Genomic DNA, 21,608 nt, shown 5'->3' with positions numbered 1-21,608 from the left:
TGTCTTTCTCTCGCCTCAGTCCTTCGATAATGTGAAGATGGCAGACCCGGACTCAATCCGCATCTTGACGCTCAACTGCTGGGGCCTCAAGTATCTCGCCAAATACCGCAATGAGCGCCTCTCCGAGATAGGCCGCCAGCTTGCCCTTTCCAACCCCCCGCCCGACATCATCGGCCTCCAAGAGTGCTGGACACAGCAAGACTACGAGTCAATCCGCACCCAGATCGCACATCTCCTCCCCTACGCGAAATTCTACTTCGGCGGCATCTGGGGCGCCGGCCTCGCCATCTTCTCCAAATGGCCGATCGAACAGTCCTCCATGCACGGCTACCCGCTCAACGGTCGCCCAACGGCCTTCTTCCGCGGCGACTGGTTCGTCGGGAAGGGCGTCGCCTGCGCCCGAATCCGGTATGGGCAGGGTAGTCTGAACGTCGCCGAAGTCTTCTGCACACATCTCCACGCACCATACGAACAGGAACCACACGATAGTTACCTGGCGCATCGGACGGCGCAGGCATGGGAGATAGCTAAGCTCATGCGTGGCGCTGCGGAGCGAGGACATCTAGTAATTGGACTGGGAGACTTCAATATGCTTCCGTCCTCGTTCGCGCATCGACTGATCCGCGCGCACAGCCCCGTCGTCGACGCATGGCAGGTGATATACCCCGATTCGTCCGTCGGCGCAGCCAAAGACGCCGTTGAAAAAGCGCGCGGCGTACCAGTCCCATCCGCTGAATTCAATCTGCGTCATAACGGCGCAACCTGTGACGGGCCGTACAATACATGGCGCTGGTCGAAGAAGGACCAGAAGCGTTTGGACAAGGGCCACGATATCCCCGTGGAGACGTTCAAGGATAGTCCGGACTACAAGGGGAAGCGGCTCGACTATATTTTCGTCGGCGATGAGGTTGGATGGTCTGTTCGCGAGGTCAGCCTTACAATGACAGACCGCCATCCTACGCTTCGTTGCTCGCTGAGCGACCACTTCGCCGTGCAAACCGTCATCACCCGCGACTCGTCTGCTACGAACAAGGATGAAAGTGGTGGCGGCAAGTCATCGCGCCTGACACTCCCCGCGAAGACATACGATCATATCCTCGACATGATCCATGCCTATGTCCGCCGCGAACGTAAGCAGCGCCGCTGGCGTCTAGCTCACTTTGTTGCCTCGGTGCTGGTCACCATTGGCTGTCTAGTGGGTGTATGGTGGAATGGCGATCGTCCTTATATCCCTTTTATTTTGACGCTTGTCAGCACGCTTAGCTTTGGGGCTGGTTTATTGGACGGTTTAATCGGAGGACTTTTCGTCTCGAGTGAGTTGAGGGCACTGAAGGAATTCGAGTGGGAGATTTGGAATACGAAGAGGATGGCCGAGGGGCTTTAGGATGATATTAGTGATTGAGTGTTGTATATTAGGGAGATTGTACCCTTGTGACTATATGGCTAATGTATAAATAGTATTTTTATTATTGCCTAGGATTGTAAAAACCTAATGTACGGTGAATCTGTTAGCATTCCTACAAGATTACAGTTGCATGTATTGTGGATTCAAGGAAAGACGAATCTCGACATAGAGCAAAGCTTGGGATATACGGTAATCACTTCGTTCAATTTGGGTTCTTGCAACTAGCATAATTGATCGTTGTCCCTGCGGTAAATGAACGACTGGAACTGTCATCTCGCTCAAAAGCTGATTTACTCAGCACACTCGCGCTTGCGGTCGTCGAAGACCTTCAAGGCTTCCTCAGCGGCCTTGACACCACTAAGAACCATGGCACCGAAAGTTGGTCCCATGCGGTTGAAGCCATCAATCTCAGACAGTTCCATTCCGCCAATGATGAGACCCTTGGCGACCTCACGGGTGTTCTTGACGATAGCATCCTCAGCAGAGTTCATGTCGAGGCCACGCATGCCACCGAGCTTGTCGATGGTGGTCATGGAGACGAGACGCTTTGCGCAGAAAGCACCGAAGGGGCCATCATGGCCGGTTGTACTGATGATAACCGGGGCATTGATGGTGTTGGGGTCCATGCAGGAGTGGTCGTCATGGTGGAGGGTGACAAGCGTCCAGTTGGTGACGACACCGGCGATCTGGACTTCCTCGGCGTTGCCGTTGGGACCGGGGCGAGTCACGAGGTCCTCAACGCAGGTGGCGTTGAAGAGCTTGACGTTGGGGAATTGAAGGACCTTCGAGAGGAGGGTCGAGGTGAACAGGGAGGCGTGCTTGACGACCACGTAGTTGGGCATGTCGGGATCTTCCTCATAGGGCACGCCAAGCTCGTTCAGGAAGAGCTCAGCAGGGCGGCGCATGACCATCGCGGAGAAAAGCTGGCCTCCAAGCCAAGCACCACCACCTGGTTGTGTGTAAGTTCAATAGTCGATTGGGACGGTATTGTTTCCAAACTAACCTGGGGAGACAGAAGCCTCAATGATAGCAATCTTCAAGTCCGGACGAGCCTTAGCCAGAACATACGCAGTGCTGAGACCGCACGAGCCAGCGCCAACAATGACAACATCGCTCTCGGCATATCGGTCCAAGTCCTGGAAATAGCGGCGGGTCATGGCGCGAGAGACGTGGCTCTCACGGATGGGAGCAAACTTGAAGTCGTCCCACTTGCCGCCGAAGGTGTCGAGCAGCTTGGTCTGCGAGCTATTGGCATCGGCTGTAGTCTCAGGGACCATGACCTTGCCCTTGATGCCGGTGGGGGCAACAGTAGGCTCGAAGAGGGCAGCTGGGGGAGACATGTTGATTCAAGTAACTGACTATCCACTGTTAGCCGTTCCACTTATGAGGCACAAAGAAGGGAAGGCATGATCCTTTCGCTGGTATTATCCAGATCAAGTTTTGACCGTATGATCTCAGAACGAACCCAGAGCCTTTGGCAGTCCTCTTCAACGCCGGATCGATTGATGCCAGTACAGTTGAGCAGAGGATATGCTAAGGATGGGAACGAACACCGGCCACGCCCAGACATTACCTGAGATACCTTGATGGTTGAATTGAATGCCAGCATAAGGCTTTCCATGACTTCCATAGACGACCCGCGAGGGTCAACTAGGTGTGTTTACATTGTACGGTGGAGGCGATTCTGCACAATTGTTAGCCAATTTCATACCCACTAGTCTCATGAGTGAGGAGGACTTGTTCGAGATGGAAATTGATGAATTTGACTGAGTTGATGATGAGAAAAGAAGATGGTGGCAGAGAGCGGGGTAGGAGGGGTTTAAGTAGTGGCATGACGGCACCTGACCTGGCCCGGACATGACAGCTGGAGCTGCCTTGATCTCGGACACGCTCCGATCTACTCCGTACACAGTAGTCCGGTGAGTCAAGAGATGAAGTCACAAATGATCATAATAATACGAATTGCTAACTTGCTAAGTCGAGCAAACCACAACCCCCAGCCGGACCCCATACTCCCGGATCCAGCTCTTTTTCTTGCCCGCTGCTTCAATCTTCTCCGCCCGGTCTCGCAGCCAGTGCTCTGTGACCCCCGATGTCGCCGCCGTCTCTATGTTCCATTGGAGCTTGAGTCGTAGCAAATCACGCGGGCCCTTCTTCTTGATGACCTGGTCCCATTCTGTACACAGCTGGATTCTCCAATGGGTCCCGGATACGCGACCTGCGGGATATACATCGCCGATCAGTGCTGCTACTCGGCCTAAGTACTGGCACCACCATGCCTCCTGCGGAGACACGCAGAGCATCAGGTTCCTTTGGTAAGCTTCTTCTGTGGGTGCCAAATCGCCTGCCCAGCGCTCGACAAGTATAAGCGCCATCATTGCACGCTCGGCGTGGGAAATGCTGTCGGTGGAGGCTAAGAGACCTGTCGTTGTGCTGTGCGAAGCAGCTGCCGTGCGAGACTCTCGAGGTACCCGAGAATGTGCATAGAGGACGTTGGCAAGCGCAGCAATAAAGTGCGCGGATAAAGTGGGGGGTATGCGAGAAGACTCAATCGGAGAAGCATGCTCCGGCAGCGCGGATAGAAGCAGTTCGTTGATAGCGTCCGGGGACGGCGGTGCATACTGCAAAGTCGCAGCTAATAGAGGATCCTGGGATCGAACCTCCTGTGGTAGTTTGTCGAACAGGAAGCCCTCGCGGACTCCTCCTTGACAGAACTGTATATGCGTGATTGCGGGCAATGCATCCATAAGCACATCTATCAGCATCGCAACCGCTGGGATTTGCGATGCTCGTCGTTTCGATACTCCAAAGATATTGTCCGAGCCAGAGACCTCACGGAGTACTCCAGCAGTATCGTGAAAATCCTCCCTCTTTGCCCGAAACCCATTGATGATCGGGATAGGGTACGGGCTAACCTCAGCCTGCTTCATCAATACATACCCCCAGCCCCTAAATCCACCACCGCATAGATAGAGATCAAACCTTCCCTCCCTCTTGCTGTTGTCCATGAGGTCTTCCGGGACCTCAAGCTCCTCATAAGCCCTTTGAAAATTCGTCTTCATCTCCTCCCTCAACTCCCTCTCCGCATCCTTACCAACGCGCTTTGCTTCCTCCAGCCTCCCCATCAGCGCCGCAGCACCGTATGGAAAACTAAATGAGCCTTTCGGACATGTCCGAACAACCCCGTCCCGAGCAACCACCCACGTAATCTGCGTACTTCCACCCCCCAAGTCCATCGCCAGGCCTGCAACAGCACGCGAGCTACTCGCGATCCCCAGCGCCCCAATCCGCCCTTCATCCTCTTTAGACAGCATCCGCACCTCCCACCCTGTGCGCTCCTTGATTCGGGCCTTGAAATCCTCAGAGTTCGGCGCTGTCCGTGTGGCCTCCGTCGCAAGGACATAGATATTCCCACTGGGCACCTGGAAGTCCTCGCACACGCCTTGGAACCGAACTAGTCTGTCGACGACATGCTCAACCGTATCTGGCGGGATGGCTCGGCGTTCTTTACGCTCACTGCCGCTGGATTTGGAGAACTGGGCATCGTATAGAGAGATGCCGGCCCGGTCTTGGTAAACTGTTGGCATGATTCGGGCTGTCGGTGGTGATGTGTCGGTTATGGAGAAGCGGATGCCATTGCTGCGATGGTTAATACCGAATCTGAAGTGTGAAGGACGCTCGTGGATTCAACATACCTTCCCATGTCGACGATCGCGTAGAGGTGCGAGTTGTTTCCGGAAAGGGCCATCTTAGTAGTTGTGATCGATGGACAGTTCAATGCTGGATTATATGTCGATGTCGAAACTGGACATATGGATGTTAGGAGTTATCATCCAGTGCCGTAAAGTTTCGTTCTATCGTTGCAAAGATGGAAGTTGGAGGGTTGGTGGGAGTGGGGCAGGTTTGCAACTCAGTGTGAGGACAGAATGAAGCAATTGGGTTTGGCGTCTAGATTTACAAGATGTATGTGTGTGAAGTTAGCAGCTTTTGCGGAGGCGGCATGGTAAACGTCATTTCATTAGTGAGGACATTAGTCATGAATTCTCAAAGATATATACCGCGTGGTAGTATCTTGCATCCTGTAAACTCCAACGCCAGCTACAGCACATATCTAAAACCAGAACCATAATTCTCTTCCCCGACAGCTTGACCCTTTTGTTGCGCAGCGGACTCGCTTTGTGGGCCATATTTCCTATCCAAGCGCTTGTTCTCCCACGACAGAAGGAAACGCAAACTCAGAGCAAGAATGGCGTTGAAGAACATAAACGCCGCGCAAATGGATTGGCCACGAATGTAGCGAGGGCCATCGCTGGTGGGAAACACGTTGGTTCCCAGAAAAGGGCCGCATTGTCCGATTATATTGAGGATGACAATACCCATACCGCGGCGACTATCGGAGCCTTGGTTATCTGAACGTTCTAGGTTAGTGCGTTGAGTCTTTATATGTAGGTATGGAACGTACTCAGAACCCACGGAAGAATATTGGCGATGCATGGGAAGACCCCAGCTGCTGCTAAGAATACGCCAAAGTAACGAACCCCCACGGAAGTGCAGGCTGCAAGAAGAACATAGCCCACTGTTCCAACTAACGAGAAGCAGACGATTGTGAGTCCGCGTTGCTGAAATCGATCAGCAAGCCAAGTGGTCCCGATGCTGAAAAGGAATGAAACGAAGAACGGCGGGGCAGTCAGGCCCTGGGCGTGGATTGACTCGAATCCCATATCTTCCAAGATTGTTGGAAGAAATACTGGAAGCGAGGAGAAGCTCACGTTGCAACTGAAATACATGAACTAGAAAACAACGTCAGCCAAGCCAATATCTAGCCAAAGAGAACAGATGCAGCGTACCGCCGTGATCCAGGGCTTGACATCAAGCAAAGTCTGAGCAAGCTCTTTCCAGTTTACGCCTTCTACGCGCTCGCCCTCGCCGCTACGTCGAAGCGACCGGGCTCGCGCAACATCTTTTTCCTCCTCTGTCAAGAATCGCGCGGAAGATGGATGGTCCGGTAAGTAGAACCAGGCAAGGAATGCCGCGACCAGTGACGGGGCTCCCTCAACAAGGAACAGGAGTCTCCAGTTGGCTAGTAGCGCATGGCCTGATGTGATACCGTACGCAAGTGCACCGGCAAAGGTATTAGCCAAAGGCGCGGCAGAGACGAACAATCCGCAGCGGAGACCAAGCTCTCGCCGGCCGTAGAAGAAAGACAGCAGGTAAGGAGAACCCGGGCCGAAGGCTGCCTCTGCCGCACCAAGGATGAAACGTAAAGCCATTAAGCCAGACCAGTTCTGTACAGCTGCCTGGCACGTCGCTGCGATACCCCTAGATACCTGTTAGAGCTGCCTGAAAAGACGTGCTCCATAAGGCCTCGGAACTCACCAGGTCATGGCAGTTATGGCAGCCCATCTATGTGGAGGCATGAGTTTCCACATCAGTGCTAGAGGCTCGAACAATGTATACGATATGTAGAATATCGTCAAAAGCCATGAATACTGGTTTCCATGGAGGGACAAATCCTCTTCCATTCCTGCAATTCGCGCATTTCTAAGAATAGTCAATGATATTGCGGGGTGAACAGATGGAGAAAAACTAACCCTATGTTGCTTCGGTCTAAGAGCGCAAGGAGATCTATAGGTTGCTAGGTCAGGAACATTCGTGTCGAGTGATCAGCGCGTCTGGTCGAACTTACACAAAAATCCCAGAAGGGTGGGAACCCGCAAGTCCAGCTTGCGCACCACCCGAGCCTCAAGCTTAGAATCAATATTTACACGCGGGGAATGCATCTGGGGCAGCGCAGTATGCGACTCGTTTGCATAATGATCGGCTGCATGCTTCTCCGGATCAGACAGGTCTAGGTCCGAAACAGGCTCATTTGTCGTTTGAGTATTCACTGTGTTGTTTTCCGACTCGGCCGTATTGCCGTCAGGCGCATGCTTCCTCCCAAAAAGGCCCATGGTCGTACGGATACGGAGTAAGTGAGGCCAAAAATCGAAAGATAGGGAACGGGATGGCGGGAAGATAAGATGCGAGAGCGAACGAGACTGTCTTATAAGTGCGCTCGCACTTGCAGCGGACGATTTTCCTTCGCGACGGTCATCATTGGGTCGAATGGATGATCTGCACCTGACTGAGCTCATCGGCCAATTCCCGGCGGGCTAGAGGCTAGAGCGCTCGACGTCAATCTAGGGTTACGCCATTATTGCAGAGGCGGGGAAAGGAGGGGGAACAGAGATTCGCCCCGAGGCCGCGATAGAGTCAGTTGTCAAAAATCTCGCGAATCATAGTCGACGGGACGCAAAGGCATGGACACGCCTTGCACAGCGGGTGGGCGTGATCTTCGGAGGAAGCTTGGTGGTCCCCGAGATGGCAGACAATCCAATCAAGTCGGTGTGGATAAAGCTTGGAGAAAGCATAGCCGGAGACTCCATGAGATGTGCGTGAACCTCGGCAGCATGTCAGGAGGAAGTTTGAGAGGCTGGAAATGCAGGGAGAACTAAAACTTTGACGGTGCCTTGCCTCGCCTTACCCATATCACTCACAACTTGAAACAGCGAGTAAGCGAGGAGACGAGGAGACGAGGAGACGATTTCCGAGTTCCGACTTACGCAGATGGAGGAAGTCCAAGATGGCTGGAGAAGCTGTGTGGACTGTGGGGCTGCTCCGACTTTGAAGTGTGTGGGGCGGACGAACTTGCGGGTGAGAGTCTGCGCCTGATCCTTAAGGTGTTAAAGTGAATGTGGCGCAGACAACAACCAGCCACTGTGGCTGAAGCCTCACAAATTCCGCGTCGCGTTTGCGGTCGGCTGCTCACCAACGAGTACTGCTCTGCTCAGCTACCCCGGGCGAATCCACCCGAACTCTCGAATTACCATCCCATCCCTCGTGGGCCATCTTTGGCACAGATTGCGACTACATTACTCCTATCGGGTCGTTAGCCATCGCGCACCCTGGCCACAATGGATGACCCAGCCAGTCGTGTCCCCGGGCAATTGGTATTGTCTTATCAAACTTCCATCATGGCGTCCATTGGGCCTTCGCTGACCAGTGCTTCGTGGAAATGACTAGCTGCCCCATATGCATCTTGTTTCGCGCAATCGCTATCCGTTGATGCATATGATGCCCACTGAGACCGTGCTCGAATATCTCCTGTCCGCGCCTAAAATCGTCCGTGAAGCGCACCCGATGCACTGGACTTTTCTGGATGGCCCTCAAGATGGCAGCGTTATGCTCACATGGCAGCCTTTGAACCATTTGGGAACGAACTTCGCGAGCGATGGTTATGTTTGGGCCGATGCCGAACAGGCTTTCACCTTCGAGGCTCGAGGCTACGTATGTTTCTTCATTTCGCTTCTCAATCAGAATAGTAATGGAACTAAGTACTGACGTCGTCGCGAACCAGGTTGTGGAGATGTGGTTGCACCGCAGCGGTTATCATCCCCCGAACGAGTCGGTCGCTATCCATTGTCGCCGACGATACCGACTTCTACCCACCAAAGTGCCGAATCCCGGCTTGCCTCCGCCTGACCCTTCGCTATGGATCGTACACTACTCCCGAGCGCCTCCTACGGACCACATCCCAGCAAACCGCATTCCAGTCCTACCTCAGATCCAAGGCATGTTGGCCCAGCGCCGGTTTTTGCAGTCCCAGGGGATACTAGCGCGCAAGGACTTCATGCTGCATGACCGGAATAACTGGCCTGCAATCGGACTACCTCCTCAAATGGCAGTTCAACAGGGTTACCAGCAGCCGCAAGGAGCGTATCCGAATGCCATGGTTGGGCGGCAACCATTTTACCCGCAGGCCGGTCCCGGTGTGCAGCCCCCGGCTGGAGCAGTTCAAGCAAAGGCGCCGCGCGGACACCGTGCCTCGTCAGCGGCGGTCAATGCAGCTACCACCGACTTTGCCTTGGAGGACGAAGACGTATCTGCGGGTGATATCATGGACCTGCTTACTCCCCGGGAGGTGAGCAAGATGAGGTACCAGCAACATCATGAATGGATGGAAGAGGTTCTGGCCTCGCCGTATGCTATCAGCCAGATCACGCCTGTGTCCTTAGGCTTGGGACGGAAAGGCGAGCTCGAGTCGTTGACCGCAGGCTTCTTCGATGCACCTGTTGGCCCTACTAGTGGAGATTCAACAGACGCCAACGAAGCGAAGCAGGCGACCAAACTGGAGCCGGAGAAAGCCGAGGAATTCGCCGATCGCGTTGCCAAGAAGGTCGCAGATATGACAGCGGAAATTGAGAAGATGAAGAAGCGGCACGCGCGCCGTATGGAAAAGTTCAACCGCACAGCTCAACTCAAAGACGCCGAAGCTCGATTACGCGATGCTGCGTCCGACCCAGCAGACACTGGCTCCGAGATTTGGAGACTGGAAGGCCGAATCGAGATTCCTACGGACGAGGACAACGTGCCGCTCGCGCCAATAGAGCACAAGGCCAAATACAAGGTTGATGACATTGTCCGGGAGGTAGAGAACTCATGGCAAAAACAGATTGTCCCGGAGCCGAAGGTCTCATGTATCGAGAAGGGTGGTCTACTGGAGAAGATTGAACCAGAGCGGAAGACAACAGATGTTGACGTCGATATGGACCATGCGGACAGTCACCTGCTCGATCAATTTACTACTCAAGGCACAACCGGACAGTCACACGCGACTAATACCCCAGGCGCTCCTGGCCAACAACCAACAGTGGGTGTCCCACAACAAGACCAATCTCTGGCTGGGCTGGATATCGACATGGATCTCGGAAACATCCCGCAGACAGGCAACGCGGCAGGCGAGACCGGTGATTGGGTCATGGTCAACGATAAAAAGGACGACACCCCGGGCAGCGGCCTTCAAGGATTGACGCCAGGAAACACGGGCGCAGACGGCGGCCTTGATGGGACGAACTTTGACTTCACCAACATGGACAGTGCGGGCGATGCGCTTGCTGCGTATACCGAGCAGAATGACGGTTTGGATCTGCCCGACCTAGAAAACTCTGCCTTTGGAGATGCTTTCCATGCATCGGATAACGAAAACACCCACCACCATGATGCAGATGATATGTCTTGAGCTTGTTATATCGGTTGCTATAATGTTTTATTAATACAACGGTGTTGGTTTTGGCCATTTCTCGGCGCTATCTTTGTCTGGTCTTCGTGCCATGCCGTCCTTCGCAGAGAGAGCAGACAGGCAAGTGTAAAATCTAATTTTATCTATACGGTCTATTTCAGTCATGTTTGTGAATGTCATTCTGCCTCAGCAGTGGCTTGGACAGCAGAGGCTGTTACACAGTCTCAGTCTGCCATCAATATCAGGTTCTCAGCCTCATGGTGATATTTCAACAACCTGGAAATAATGTCATCCTCTGTTCTGGGCAGCTGAAGTGACCCCACGCAGTCTTGGTGTATGCCTCAGCTGAGGAGACCATTAATAGGAAATGGCAGTAATCTTTCTATAAATGACCACCAGATCTGAGCCCCCTGGCTAATTTTATCGATGACCTGAGGCTGGTTAGTTAGTTATCACCAGGCGAGATCATCTGCCAGCCAGGACAACCCCAGTCAACTGATCTTGATTCTTGGTATATGAACCTCTATTTGGAGGCTCTTCCTGCTCGCAAATATTGATCCATATCTGAAGAAGTTATTCTTATCTATACACATCATTGACCCTCATCCAACACGCAAATCTCATACTCAAATCAACACAGCCAAAATGTGCTTCAACAACGAAAGCGACGACCACGACTACGAGACTCGCACCGTCCGCTTCACAAAGTACCGCTCCTATCCCATCAGTCCGAGAATACCCTTTCCGCCGCGCTTTCGTCCCAGATGCCCGTCTCCGCCGCCTCACCACCCTACCAGTACAACCATCATCCGGTACTCCCCTCACCATTCTCCCAGTCCTCCACACTCACCGCGGGACTCTTACACCACTATAACAAGGAGACACTTCCATACTCGCCAGGAGACGGTATACCCTGTATTCTCTCGTGACCACTATCGCAGAGACTGGGAGTGCGTGCCGGCGCCGCGGTACATCGAGTACATTGAACCTGGCAGACGGCGGAGGGATGTCGAGTATATACCTATCCCATGAACGGACAGAATAGGGCTATATTCGCATAAGTATGCCGCAAGGCAGGGACTCGTCACCTTCGCAGATTACGTTCGCCCCCCCGGCTGCAGGCGATCTATATCTTTCCCAAAACGGCGATGTCACCCGCGCCAGCCCTACTGGAGGATCGCGATCGGATACCCTTGCCATCACCCAACTGGACGCCATCCCATCCCAGCGGATCCGTTCGCGAGAACCACGAAATCTCCTATCATGTGCGTTCAAACGCAGAATGACCTCAGCATCTGCTCCTCACTTCGTGACGTCACGAGGCATGCAGCGAACTGGAGATAAAGAAATGATGAACGGTGGGGGCGTTCATGGCCAGCTTATAATCTGCTTTGGGGTAGCTTGTCGATTTCTTGAGCTTAAAGCTACTATATGATACTTTCTTGAGCTTCTTTGATAACCCTGAACTAAGAGAACCGAGGAAGGCGCATCCCAGCCTACGCTTATTTGAAGTTTATACCAGTTTCCCTTAACCTTGTTTTCACCATATCATCTTAAAATAATAAGACGGATTGAGACGGCAAGTTCGCAATGATGTATGCCTGACAGGTTGTCCACTGTCGTTGCACTTACTAACCGACTTGGATATAGGAATCGAACTCTCTCCGGCAGAAGGAGAAGAAACTCTACCAACACTGGCCGCCATCGGTTCGGTATTGGCACCTTCCGAGGCATCCAACAGCCTCAGCTGAGTAAGAAGATGAACCGAGTGATCAAGAGCGAGAATGCAGCGATCTCTGCTCATGAGTCCGCCGCCAGGCAGCGCATGTCGATTGCAGCGCAGATTTCGGAATGGGGCGAAACGACCGAAGATGAAGCTATCTCTGATATCTCGGATAAGCTGGGCGTGCTGATGGCGGAAATGGGCGAGCAGGAGGATGTTTACGCGCAGCATTTGGAGGATTATCGTACGGTCCTGAAGCATATTCGCGACACGGAGAGCTCTGTCCAGCCGACCCGTGATCAGCGAGCCAAGATTGCCGATGAGATCCAGAAGCTTAAGCTGAAGGAGCCCAATAGCCATAAGATTGAAACGATGGAGCAGGAGCTCGTAAGAGCGGAGGCGCAGAATCTTGTTGCTGAGGCACAGTTGACCAATGTGGTAAGTGATATCTGCTCCCAACTCATGTTCAAACGCTTAGGGATGCCTTCACAGACCCGACAGAGATTTAAGGAGGCATACAGTGTCCACCTTGCTGCTGTGATTGAGCGAGGAGAGAAGCAGGTTCTACTTGCCCGTCATGCGCGTCGTCTACTCAATTGTCTAGACGATACGTCGGTGATCCCCGGAGACGAGCCGAAGGCGTATGAAGGAGGAGACGAAGCCAAGCAGATTATCGAAGACGCTGAACGAGAGCTGCACTCCTGGGAGACCGAGTACGAGCCCGTAGAGACTAGAGCCGAACATGGAGCGGGAGCTGTCCCCGCCACCACGTCGTCGCAGCCATCGCCTGGTGATGACCGCGAACACGAACATCGTGCGTCTGAGTCCCAGGCGACGGAGTCCTACCAAGGCGAGCCGGAATATGGTCATGCGAGGCATGATTCAGCTTCCGACGCATATTCTCACATTTCCGCTAATGATGCGGCATCCGGAACGAGAATCCATGGCATATCACCTACAGCCCCAGGGATGGATACTGATACCGCAGAGCAGAGGACTCCGGTAGCGAACCATGAGGGAGGCTCCAGTAAGGAGACCGAGGGAAACGGCGAAAATAAGAGACAGAAAACCCTCGCGCCCCATGATACTCAGGGTATCATGACATCAGGCTCAGACGCCGACTTGCCTATACGCACCAAGAAGTCAGATCTCGGGGGTCCGCTAGACGCTCAAACGCAGCGAGTTGCAGTTCCTATCTGAGGGGAAATTGTTGATATGAGAGGGGGTCTCAATGGGTCATTAGTCCTGATATGTATTTATGTCCACACAATGTTTATAGTCTGTTTCTGTTTGAATTCGAATCAAGCTATGTCCAGAGAGCGCGAAGTATCTATGCAGTACCGACAAAGTAGAGGTCTATGTTCATGCCTGATATCTGAGGCTAAGCACGTGACCCAGGCTCCAAGGTGACGACGCGGGCGGCGGCCCATCTGAGCTCCAGCGTCAGAAGCTCAGCTTGGAGCTCCATCTTCGTCCGCATCCCTCGTCTTTAATCCTCCTTCTCGTCCCCTCAATTTTACAACCCTGTCACAAGGAATATTGTCTCCGCATCGCGTTGTACACCATGGATCAATTAGTCCGCCAGTACACCAAGTCGCCGCACCAGAACGAGTTCTACTCGGAGCAAGAGCAGCATGACCTGACAGAGAGCCTCCCTCCGCTCTCTCTGAAATTCGCCCTTCCCCCGGTTGCAAACGTAAGCTTCATCATCGACCTCTAGCCCCGGCAGTGTGAAATAGATTGGGCCTGTTGGATTCTATGGTCGCAGACAACCGGGCCCAACACCGCGGAGCCTGGCTTCTCATAGCCAACTATGCGATATTGAGAGCATTAACTAACGACTTCATTTTATTTAGCACTCCGCCTTCCTCCGTGCGATGACCGATGATCACTCGAACCCCAACTGTCCCATCAAACTCGCCCACGGAACGACAACGCTCGCTTTCCGATTCCAGGGTGGAATTGTACGTCGATATAATATGATCGAATGATTCCATCCCGATCATCCCGCTGACAGTCTGAAACAGATTGTTTGCACAGATTCCCGAGCTACGGCCGGAAACTGGATTGCCAGTCAGACGGTGAAGAAGGTCATTCCGGTCTCGCGGTTGAGCCGTGCAGAGGATAAGCCGGGCAGTGCGCCCGTTCCCGGCCTTCTGGGAACTATGGCTGGTGGTGCTGCAGTACGTATCTTTCTGTGTTGTTCTGGGATGACCGTGCTGATCTTTGTCGTCAGGACTGTCAATACTGGCTTAGATATCTGAGTCAACAATGCACACTACATGGTGAGTCGGATCCTGTCTGGACGGCTAATTGAGATGCTAATTCAATACAGAAATCCGCCACAAACGCCGTATCACAGTTGCCGCCGCCTCGAAGATCCTGGCTAACCTTACCTACGCCTACAAGGGATACGGTCTGAGCATGGGAACGATGCTGGCAGGTGTACGTGCAGACTTGCAGGATATCGACCGGCTTGAAACTCGGCTAACGTGCTGCGAATAGGTGACACCTCAAGAAGGACCCGCTCTGTACTACATCGACTCCGACGGCACCCGCCTCCCCGGAAATCTGTTCTGTGTTGGATCCGGTCAGACCTTTGCCTACGGTGTGCTGGACGCCAACTACCGCTACGACCTGACTGAGGAGGAGGCTCTCGAGCTCGGACGGAGAAGTATTCTCGCTGCTATGCACCGTGACGCCTACTCTGGTGGTTTCATCAACCTTTACCACGTGAAGGAAGAGGGATGGGTCCACCACGGTTTCGACGATATGAACCCCATATTCTGGAAGACGAAGTTGGAGAAGGGCGAGTTCTCGAATGTTACGTCGGCGCTGTAGAGGTTCGGTAGATAGGATAGGGATTGCCTTATATCAGGTGTTTTTAGGCAATGAATGAATTCAACGCATGTAGGCATCATCCGTATACCGGTACACTTAATGCCATTAATTAGAGCGGGTATTTTCATGTAATGAGAGAAAAAATGCTATTGCCAACAATATAAACAGACTCACTCCCAAAGAACAATAAATACAAAAGATATCATAAACTCTAGCCAAGCATTGCCAATATAGCAAAACGAGACTAGACATGAAAGCTCGCTCCCATCTATGTATAACATGAACATGCTTTTTATACTCGTCCTCAGTAGAGAGATCAATTATCAACCCGGAACTTCATGCGAATACCCATCGCCGCAAGCTCCACATCCAGATACCTCAGGACACCAGGAACAGCAACAACAGTGACATTGTCACCGCCAACAAACCTCTTACCCTCTCCATCTTCCCAAACGACCGCGCGGGAGTCCTCATAGACAGCTTCCCTCGCGCACCGCCTACACCGCACAATGCCCGCGTTGCCCCCGAGCGCCGCAGAGCCCGACGAACTCTTCGCAGCAAGTCTCGCCTTGCTCGACCCCGCACTCGACACAGCAACCTGCGTACTGAGGAAAGAGCCACAGTCGCGGCAGATCCAAGCACGCTGGGAATCCGAGCAGTTCATGAGTCGATCCTGCAGGATATAAGCGGCACCGTGCGCGATAAGCGAATCGCGCTCCATCTCTCCAACACGGATACCACCTCCCTTGGCACGACCCTTGACGGGCTGGCCGGTGAGATTGTTGACTGGTCCTGTAGTTCGGACCTGGAACTTATCGTTCACCATGTGACGCAGACGCTGGTAGTGCACGACGCCGATGAAGATGTCGGCGGCGAACTCCTTGCCCGTGATACCGGAGTAGAGGGGCTCGTTGCCGTAGTAGTTGTACCCGGCGCGGCGGAGCTGCTCGCCGAAGTAGTCTGTTGCTGTGTGCTCTTCGGAGAATTGGAAGGGGGTGCAGTCTTGTGGGTGGCCGTGCAGCGAGCCGGCTTTTCCGGCCATGGATTCGATCATTTGGGCGATTGTCATACCTGGCATTGTGTTAGTGAGGTTTGTCTTAGAATGTTCTGGGGTGGTATTTGGCTTACGAGATGGGAAAGCGTGAGGGTTAATGATCAGATCAGGCTGGATGCCGCTCTCGGAGAAAGGCATGTCGACGGCAGGCCAGAGCTGCGAGCAAACACCCTTCTGACCGTGACGAGAAGAGAACTTGTCACCGATGATGGGCTTTCGTGGAATACGGTACTTGACGCTGAGGGCCTGTGCGGGCTCGGTACCGGTTTCAGAGCCCATGATGCGGATGCTGTCGACGAAGGCCTTTTCGCTGTCCTTGTATTTCACGAACTGCGTGATGCCGTCGACGTTGATGTATGAGTCGGAGCTTGCATCGTAACGGACGGTGTGGTAGGCGGCTACGATGCTGCCCTCTTTGATTTCAGCGCCGATGTGAGGAAGCCCGTCTTCGTCGAGAGTAGCGCGCCATTCGGCGCGGATCTCAGCGCCTGGTGCGAAACCGAAGAGTTTCTGGACGGCTTGTTTGGACTTTGTGCGTCTTGAGTCCTTGTCGTCAAGGGAGTGCACCTTCGTCTTGTAGACGGTTCCGTATCCGAAGCCGCGCTCGTGAGAGGATTTGTTGATGATCATAGCGTCGTCCATGTCGTAACCCGTGTATGAGATGATAGCAACAACGGCGTTCGTGCCGTTGGGGAAGTTGTCTAGACCGTAGGCATTGTAGAGCGGTGGTCGCACGATAGGCGTTTGACCGGTCTGTAATCGGTAGAGCTTGTTGTCTGTTCGGTAGTCGATTGCTGTACCTGGTGTTCCCATGGTCTGCTTGCTCATTTGGCACTGGTACATGTTACGGGGAGATTGGTTGTAGTCGGAGAAGGGGGTCATGTTGGCGACGATGGAGAGGATGTTTGTAGGGGTGAATTCGATGTGTGTTGATAGGCCTTGAACCAGGTCTGAAGGCAAGCAGGCAATCTCCATGAACGGCTGTTCGAAGGGCCCGACGTAGTCGAGCTTGTCGAGCGGGAGGTACTTGACTTCACGGTACATTCGGGCGGCCTGGGAGAACATGTAGATACCGGGGTATTGACCGCCGGTGGAGTTGGGGACGTAGCCAATCTCCAGGTCAAGGGGAACGTTGTTGGTGCCGGAGACCTTCCAATGTCTAAGAGTGCTAGCGACCACACGGGCCTGCTTTGGTGAGCAGTATCCGACAATCCTGCCGTCCAGTTGAACAGAAACGCTTTCGTCCAATGAGACAGACGACTCGTTGCGAACACCAAGCTGGACAAGGAGTTTTGGAATGTGAGATACGTCGGTATCTTTCGTAGCAACCAGACACTTGTGCGCAAGATGGTTGAGCAGACCACAGGGCGAACCATCAGGCGTGTGCACAGGGCAGAGGAAACCCCAACTCTCAGGAAGCAGTTTACGGACTGTAGTCGTCTTGAGCTGTGCGAAGAAACTACCTCTGTGGATCATGCGGAAATGACTGATGAATCGGTAGAAGTTGATCTTTTCCGCCATGACAGTGTAACCAGACGTTTGCTGCAAATCGAGACCAGTGGGACTGACAAGGTTACCGGTCGATAGGAAATACTCCATAGCACCTCCGATATTCTCATTTGACCTTCTGACCACTTTGCTCACGAAATCCCTCTCGAAAGCAGGGTCTGTGAATCTGGCGCCATGGTTGCGGTTGGACCAATCTTTGAGAATAGGCGCGAAAGACCTCACCCACTCGTCGAGCCTTTCCTTGAGCAGCATACCATACAGGAATCCTCCAAGCAGAATTTCCTGGTTCGAGACAGCATCAGGGTTGTCGGGAGCGCAATCACCGGCGACGACGGCATAGAGCTTGCGGATCATGAACATGAGCATCTTGAACTTGTCGTAATCCTGCGTCTCCGTAACATTCTGGTTGCCCAAGTGTGGCAGGACCACCTTGCGAAGGAATTCCGTACCAGCCTCCTCGTTGGAGATATCTGCCGGGACACCAAGAACGGGCTTGAATTTCTCTCCAATAAATGCTCGGCACTCTGAACGGCTGTGCAACTTGTATGCCTTGTATGTTCGCAGCAGCAGTTCCACTCGGTCTGTCACGAAGGTGTTGTTGATTCCTTCAGAAGAGGAACCGCCAACAATCGCCTCGAAGATTTCGCGGTCATTCGTCTCCACCAAAGCCTTGAGAATCATCACCACCGGGACGATGAACTCGTTCTTTCGCCATGAGAATCGGAATGTCACGTTTCCGTCATTGAGGTAGTGTAGAACGTTCGTCTGCGAGGTCTGGTCCGGTCGTACTGATCGTATTTGGATACCGAATTTTGTGTATGCGTGACCACGGTTCGTGAAGGTGTTACGGACAATGGCCATGGGGTAGTTTCTTCGCCCGACGATCAGCATTCGGATCAACTTTTCGTTACCGTTGACGATAAAGTAGCCGCCCAATTCTTCTGATTCCTCCTTGTGCTGGACCAGCTCCGCCGGCGTCGCCTTTTCCAGGTAGCATCTGTTGGTCTATATGAAGTCAGATCAAGCCCCATACAGCAATGTCGCAATGTCCTGCCACTTACCCTTAGCATGATAGGGACTTGACCCATTTCCCTAACCGATTCCGCCCAATCTCCATTGTTGACTCGGTACTCAATCTTCGCGCGGAGCTTTCCACGATACGTCGCATGTCTTTCTCTGCACTCAGATGGATAGATGTTACGGTTGCGAGCAGTGAACTTGTTGGTCACAGGAATGGCCGGCTTCTCGAGGAAAACTTCCTTGATGCGAACATGGAGCTTGTTCCGCCTCGGCGCCCTTCGGCCCTCCGCCAGACGCTGCTGTTTCTGCTCGGCGGTTTCGGTAACCTCGTCGAGGAAAGTTCGGGTGCCGATATCCTTCAGACCGGCCTCGAGAATTCCGCCGCTCTCGAAAAGCGCATTGAAGGAGTCGACATGGGGCTTGATGGATGCGGCGAGGGAGGGGTACGCGGTCTTGTCCTCGGGAGGGTTTCGAAAAAGCTTCTCTCGCTTTAGGACATCGTAATTGACAGACCAATTGGTGTCTGTCGCGGCGGGTGCCATATTGATTTCTGCGGACGCCTTCCCGGCTTTTGACTATTGTAGGGTTTGCATGCAATAGTAGAGCAGTTCTTGGTGTAAGAACCGGAACTGAACGTGGCTAGCCAATAACCAGCCACACACCAGTATCAGAAGAGTCGCGCAGGATACTTATAGGAAAAGCGACCCGCGATCAGAGCACGAGTGCCGGCTTGGATCTAAACTCTGCTCAAAGTCCGATGGGGAAATTTTTCGAAGTGGAACTGCCGGACAGATATCATCACGTGCTGATAGGCGTTTCTGCCTTAGTACTATCTTCAGGCAGCAAGGCAGCAGCAGTGGCTGGTGTGGACACAGCGACTCGATTGCCTTGTCGCTCGTTGTCGTAGATGGATATGTGGCGTCATTAATGTCTTCATTGAGCGGCGTAGATAGGCCAGACCAAGATATATTATTCAAGACCTCGACCCTCGAGCCCACCTGCTCGAAATACTCTCAAACTGCTCTTCAGCATCGTATCTACAGTCCCGTGAGTGAGTCGGAAATCCCAGCCCAGCCTGCCACGATCCTGGTTCCCTCGCAAAATCGCTACTCGACTAACTCGAGCTATCAAATGCTAGACATCGTCTTAGTGCCAAACCGCGGGTGACGGAATTCATCACAGACGGTCCTGACGGAGCAGTGGCACCTAACTGAAGTGACGGACCGGAATTGGAGCTAGACTACTACTACGCCCGGCTAGCGATCCATCTCCTCACGGTCATGCGTGCACATAGTTCGGAGTAGAACAGTTTCACCGCAAGAACTCCGTTCTGGGGAAGCCCATATTCCTTTTTTTTGGTAAGAGCAGGGAAAGCTGGCACGAAGATCGGGTTTATTGACTGCGCTCAGATCTTGGGCCAGTGTCTATCTAGCGTTTGACTTAGTTGACTATCGCGGCGCTTCAGAGTTCAGCGCCGCTCTTCTACCTTTCCGCGGGTCTAATAATTTTCGCCGTATCGTCTTGACCTCATCAGCTTTTCCGCCGGTGTAGCAGCAGTCAGATCCCCCACCACCTTCACTGTCCGAAATTCTGGTCTCGATATATCCCGCCCACACCTGGTTGGAACGACCTGCGCCTCTCGGCCTGTCCTCCCACGTCTTTTTGTTTTTCCTTCCGTTCATCTGGTACCCATCCAAACGTCAAGACTCACGACTCACGACTCGCTGCAACATGGCGGGTATTTTTCGGACGATCTATGACTGGCTCTTGAGGATGTTTTGGTAAGTGGGCCGCCGTTTTCAATACGAAAGAGAGCCCCCGGCCCGTCCCCGCAGTATCCAGATTTCGGTTGGCTGAGACGAGAGGTATGCAACTGCAGGGCGACGGAGATGGATGTCACCATGATCGGCCTTCAGAATGCTGGAAAGTCGTCGCTGCTGCGCGTGCTGGCGGTATGTTCTGTTTTTCCTCAACAATCCACCCAAGTTGCCGACCGCATCGCTAACGACCATGGACCATATAGGGAGGAGAATTCACCGTAGAGTAAGTTCTCTTGTAAAGCGCCTCGAGGCTTCGTGCGTTGGCTAAGTCGAGTCGTTAGCTCTATCCCAACCATCGGCTTTAATACCAAGCGGGTGCAGAAGGGACATGTGACTCTCAAGTGGTTTGTGTTCTTGCTTCTTTCTATGGCGTCTCTCTAACACTCGTCAGTTGGGATCTTGGTGGGCAGCCGCGCTTCCGACCTATGTGGGAGCGCTATTGCCGCGGAGTGAATGCGATCGTGTAAGAATTGAACATGAAGCTCGTTGACGGCTGTGCTAACCTTGACAGTTATATTGTGGATGCCGCGGACACGGCCGCCTTGCCTGTGGCGACTGAAGAATTGCACGAGCTGATGAACAAGTCCACCCTGGATGGAATCCCTTTATTGGTCCTGGGAAACAAATCCGACCTACCCAATAAACTGTCTGTCGACGACTTGATTGATCAGATGAACCTCAAATCGATCACGCGGCGCGAGGTGAGCTGCTATGGCATCAGTGCAAAGGAGGAGACAAACCTCGACGCCGTCTTGCATTGGCTGATTGCGCGGGCGAGCCGGTAACAAGCCAATGCGTCAATCCTATCTGACGAAGGTCTGGCAAGCCCGCTCTTCAGGGCTTCGTTTGGACCTGTGAACGCCCTGATGCCTTGAACGTCCCGTGACGATGTAGATATTCAACATTGTGGTCCATGGACCATAACCAACACTATGACGATGTTGACGAAGTGATCGCATTCCTGGTTGTCTTGAAAACTTTCCGTTCGTGTCAGTACCCATTCATCCTATCTCTTGCGCTATTTCATATGTCAGTTGTTTTCTCAATTTGTGATTCCCTGAAGATGCGCTGCAAGCAAGCCAGTCATTTGGGTCAATAGTTCAGTATAAGGCGACCTCAAATAGAATGATGAGAAATGCCCACAAGAGCAGTAAATCGTCAGGCACTCATAAAAGGCA

General features: G+C 53.0%; 8 protein-coding genes across 8 annotated transcripts; 4 read left to right on the top strand and 4 right to left on the bottom strand.

Moving 5' to 3' along the window:
* Positions 1–37: 37 nt before the first annotated feature.
* DSM5745_01070 (inositol phosphosphingolipid phospholipase) lies at positions 38–1,384 on the top strand (the record flags this gene model as incomplete). Its single annotated transcript, XM_026743086.1, has 1 exon — positions 38–1,384. One exon carries the CDS (start codon positions 38–40, stop codon positions 1,382–1,384), a length of 1,347 nt encoding a protein of 448 aa, XP_026608931.1.
* A 311-nt stretch (positions 1,385–1,695) lies between these two features.
* Positions 1,696–2,745, bottom strand: thiA (thiamine thiazole synthase; the record flags this gene model as incomplete). The annotated part of the gene is made up of 2 exons (XM_026743085.1): positions 1,696–2,354; positions 2,409–2,745. The coding sequence occupies 2 exons, from the start codon at positions 2,743–2,745 to the stop codon at positions 1,696–1,698; spliced, it is 996 nt and encodes a 331-aa protein (XP_026608930.1).
* A 633-nt stretch (positions 2,746–3,378) lies between these two features.
* DSM5745_01068 (retrograde regulation protein 2) lies at positions 3,379–5,153 on the bottom strand (the record flags this gene model as incomplete). Its single annotated transcript, XM_026743084.1, has 2 exons — positions 3,379–5,044; positions 5,101–5,153. The coding sequence occupies 2 exons, from the start codon at positions 5,151–5,153 to the stop codon at positions 3,379–3,381; spliced, it is 1,719 nt and encodes a 572-aa protein (XP_026608929.1).
* A 350-nt stretch (positions 5,154–5,503) lies between these two features.
* DSM5745_01067 (putative MFS transporter) lies at positions 5,504–7,356 on the bottom strand (the record flags this gene model as incomplete). The annotated part of the gene is made up of 6 exons (XM_026743083.1): positions 5,504–5,814; positions 5,868–6,195; positions 6,253–6,724; positions 6,782–6,946; positions 6,997–7,030; positions 7,092–7,356. 6 exons carry the CDS (start codon positions 7,354–7,356, stop codon positions 5,504–5,506), a joined length of 1,575 nt encoding a protein of 524 aa, XP_026608928.1.
* Positions 7,357–8,476: 1,120 nt separating this feature from the next.
* On the top strand, positions 8,477–10,463 carry DSM5745_01066 (uncharacterized protein; the record flags this gene model as incomplete). Its single annotated transcript, XM_026743082.1, has 2 exons — positions 8,477–8,731; positions 8,802–10,463. The coding sequence occupies 2 exons, from the start codon at positions 8,477–8,479 to the stop codon at positions 10,461–10,463; spliced, it is 1,917 nt and encodes a 638-aa protein (XP_026608927.1).
* Positions 10,464–12,053: 1,590 nt separating this feature from the next.
* Positions 12,054–13,386, top strand: DSM5745_01065 (uncharacterized protein; the record flags this gene model as incomplete). Its single annotated transcript, XM_026743081.1, has 2 exons — positions 12,054–12,058; positions 12,114–13,386. The coding sequence occupies 2 exons, from the start codon at positions 12,054–12,056 to the stop codon at positions 13,384–13,386; spliced, it is 1,278 nt and encodes a 425-aa protein (XP_026608926.1).
* Positions 13,387–13,750: 364 nt separating this feature from the next.
* Positions 13,751–15,027, top strand: pre2 (proteasome core particle subunit beta 5; the record flags this gene model as incomplete). Its single annotated transcript, XM_026743080.1, has 6 exons — positions 13,751–13,882; positions 14,043–14,150; positions 14,214–14,369; positions 14,423–14,471; positions 14,522–14,631; positions 14,692–15,027. 6 exons carry the CDS (start codon positions 13,751–13,753, stop codon positions 15,025–15,027), a joined length of 891 nt encoding a protein of 296 aa, XP_026608925.1.
* A 316-nt stretch (positions 15,028–15,343) lies between these two features.
* DSM5745_01063 (DNA-directed RNA polymerase I core subunit RPA135) lies at positions 15,344–19,152 on the bottom strand (the record flags this gene model as incomplete). Its single annotated transcript, XM_026743079.1, has 2 exons — positions 15,344–18,595; positions 18,652–19,152. 2 exons carry the CDS (start codon positions 19,150–19,152, stop codon positions 15,344–15,346), a joined length of 3,753 nt encoding a protein of 1,250 aa, XP_026608924.1.
* Between the last annotated feature and the right edge of the window lie 2,456 nt (positions 19,153–21,608).

This window comes from Aspergillus mulundensis, assembly GCF_003369625.1.
Source record: "Aspergillus mulundensis strain DSM 5745 chromosome Unknown scaffold_0, whole genome shotgun sequence".
In the NCBI taxonomy this organism is placed as follows: Eukaryota; Fungi; Ascomycota; class Eurotiomycetes; order Eurotiales; family Aspergillaceae; genus Aspergillus; species Aspergillus mulundensis.
Note: the sequence above shows the minus strand (reverse complement) of the source record. Positions and strands in the feature narration are given on the sequence as shown.